Source organism: Myotis davidii, unplaced genomic scaffold, assembly GCF_000327345.1.
Source record: "Myotis davidii unplaced genomic scaffold, ASM32734v1 scaffold197, whole genome shotgun sequence".
Taxonomy (NCBI): Eukaryota; Metazoa; Chordata; class Mammalia; order Chiroptera; family Vespertilionidae; genus Myotis; species Myotis davidii.
This window is the reverse complement of record NW_006291549.1, coordinates 4,493,711-4,496,920: the sequence shown is the minus strand read 5'-3', so window position 1 is coordinate 4,496,920 and position 3,210 is coordinate 4,493,711. Positions and strand designations below refer to the sequence as shown.

The 3,210-nt window shown below is 39.8% G+C and overlaps 1 protein-coding gene across 2 annotated transcripts in view; it reads right to left on the bottom strand.

Annotated features, from left to right (window-relative positions):
• FOCAD (focadhesin) overlaps positions 1-3,210 on the bottom strand; it is a 280,601-nt gene that overhangs the window by 241,242 nt on the left and 36,149 nt on the right. For both annotated transcript variants that reach the window (XM_006764937.2, XM_015564735.1), the window contains exons 3-4: positions 3,129-3,203; positions 769-923 (exon numbers count right to left, since the gene is read on the bottom strand). In XM_006764937.2, the coding sequence (XP_006765000.1) occupies positions 769-923; positions 3,129-3,203 (230 nt within the window). The remainder of the gene's footprint in view (positions 1-768; positions 924-3,128; positions 3,204-3,210) is intronic.

Here is a 3,210-nt window from a genome sequence, read left to right as displayed (position 1 = left end):
CTTTCCCCCTTCACAGAGAGCAGAAAAAAAGATGAAGTATTCAGTTCTGATGCTACTGTAATAAAGGTGAGTAGAAAACACTGGTAGGAGTTCGGAGGAGGCAGAAGCCCAAATGACTTAAAGAAGGCAAATTAAGACCATTTCTTGAAGCAAAGAGTGGCATCCCTTTCCAGGGAGTATTTTGCAAGACAGTCTTCTTTCCACAGGATGGTTCCAATACGGTCCTGTTTAACCACCTCAGGATGGTGTGTCCCCTTTTAGCCCTTGTGATGCCACTATGCTCAGTCTGTGAATGTACTAAATAAAGTCATACCAAACAAATTTTAAAAAAACACATCATTTACTTGGATAATAATCAGGGGAAGACATGTTGAAATCACAAAATACACATACGAATGCCAAAGTATTTTCAATAGTGTAGAAACTTGTCCACTGTGGAAGTACTGCTTAGAGGCAGCCTTCTTTCTTAAAGTAAGTCAGGAATGTGCACTGCAATTGTACATTCTTCACTGCGTAGCTATTTTCTTCATAAAACAGAACAATGACAAATTTAAGCAGAGCCCCAAACTTAAGTACAGCAAAGGCCTACAAATTCTAAACCTGTAGAGTTTAAACTGGCATGGTCTCATCACATAGGAAATATCAACTTCATGACATTTTAAGAGAAAGAAGAACAATGGGTAAGTAGGTTAAATGTTGGCCCTTCATGGAAATTAGTGAATTTTTTCTAAGACTTTAAATTGTTAACTGATCCAACAGGAAGAGTACCTGGCAGAGGGAATCAGGTTGAGGATCCCATTGAGGACATAGCTGAACTCTGCGTGATCCTGCGCAACAAGTGCCACCAGACCCTCGCAGCAGGCTGTCCGAACCACCACGTTGTCACTGCAGCACTTCTCCCAGAGCAAGTTCAAAGCACGGGTCTGAAATCAAACCGGTGGTTAAAGGACACTTCCGACGAGCAGCAAAGGCATACGCACCCCTAGCCATGCGTCACAGTGTAATTGGTTCACAGTAGGCTAGCTCTCCTGCATAAAGATGCTGCTGTCACAGCACTTGTAGAATAAACTACAGTCTGTTTCCCAAGAGAGGTAATGGATCTGTTCTGATATAGCAACTCTCTCTCTCATCTGGCGTATTTGCTGCAAAATAAGCCTGTCTGCCAACAGTTATAACCTGAGTTCAAGCAACGCAACAGAACTAACTTAACAAGGGATCAAAACTAAGACTTGTCTCTGGCAGTGCTAAACCAAGCTCTTTCACCAGACACCCACGATATCAGCAGATCAGTTAGTCTAAGTGGAACCCAAATCATACCTATGCTACAAGCCCTCAGTGGGAATACAATTTTCAGAAAATGTTCCTAATCTCCTACCACCAACATCTATCACCTACATGCACCCCATCCTCACCGCCCCCCCCAACACACACACACACAACACACACACACACAAGGTCCCTGCCCTAGTGGGCACAGAGGGAAGAGAGAGAAGTAGAACGGGCTCCCAGCAAGCTGCTGGTCCCATGGCTACCAACAAAAGCCTAGAAAAATTGTTTTGGCCAAGAGAGAGACTGTGATTTTTCCCTACCCCTCACACCATGAGTCTGTCATCTTTCACAGAAAAGCACTGGAAGGGTATATAAGTTCTTCATTTTGAAAAATCCTATTAAAGCAGAGGTTCTAACTTTCATAACTTTCTCAGGAACCCATGATTGCCTCACCAAAAAAAAGGTCAATATTAATGACAAACCTATATTTAAATATATTGTGGGTTAAGTCTATTTAGATTGATACATGGTTGGGGAATTTTTTGGGTTTTGGCCTTTTTTTAAAGAACATATAATGAAACTGTTTTCCTTTCCATCCTTCCCCCAATAATTTATTGGGAAATATATAATTTAGAGAAATGCCTGGCTCCCATAGAATAACTGAAAGAATGAAAATCAACATTTTGTTGTGTCCACTTTCCTACTGTAGACACCTGAGATCCTTGCAATTATAGGATCCGACTATGACAGAACAATAGAGTTAATAGTTACTACAGGAAAGTAATATTTTTATTCTATTTATTTTATTAAGAAGGAAATTTAAATCACCCACATGGATAATATGAAAGGGGACTAAATTACTAAGCCGGAAAAATAATATAAATAAATAAAAAACTGTCCCTTCAGATAACACTGTGATCTCATGGAAATAAGCATTCATTTATTAATGGAAGAGGAAATATTTGGTTACAGGGATTGACATTCAATAAATCCTGGCAATTTAAGTAAAACCACTAGATCTTATCAGAGTGCATAATGTGATTACAGGAAGGATTAAGATCAGAGTTCTCAGAAAACCTAATTTAAATGGCTGCATACAAACACTAGATAAATGCCAATTAGTGAAGTATATACCCCTACACTTCCCTCAACCTGTCGGCAGAAGCAGCAAAGAAATGTGACTTGGAGCAGTTAATCAAAAGGAATGTGAGAGGAAGGAAATCAGTTTGTTTCTGCTGTGAAAAAACATCTCATTTCCATCATCTATATTCTCTACGGAGTTTACCTTAGAGCACCCACTTAAATAGAATTTCCAACCAGCATGTCAAAATACGCAACACTGGTCGACCAAAACCCAAGTGATATATATCTTAGTAGGCTGGCATTGCTTCCACACTTAGCATTCGCCTGCCCTATGCATGGTAAGAATTTTTTCCCCAATTCCAACCGTCCACGCATGACCTTTTCATACATGGGGCCATTCTTAGCACGAAAAATCTCCCACACCCAAATAGAGCCACTATGTTCACTTTCTCTACTAAACAAAAATATTCCCTCAGAGGTAACCCTGTCAACCTTCTCTTCTAAAGCATGCCTACGCTCACTCCACTCATGTTATTTTTTATTAATAATCATAAAAATACTCCCCTCATCTCCTCCATATCTTATTCCTGGAGTCTATTGTCACAAATTTTAAATGTTTTATTTGGAAGAAAAACATAGCAAACAAACAAAAAAGGCAATAAACTTCTCACAGTTTCTACAGTGACCTGAGCTGTGAGGGAAACAAGCGAAGTGATTCTGTGGTCCAGCTGGTAGCAATATTGGAGCAGAACTACAGCACAGAGTTAAACACAGACCTGGTTTGTGGATTGATTGATCTTTTCTGAAAAACCATTCTCCTTTAGGACTGCAGCAAGAAGATGACCCACAGCCTAAAAA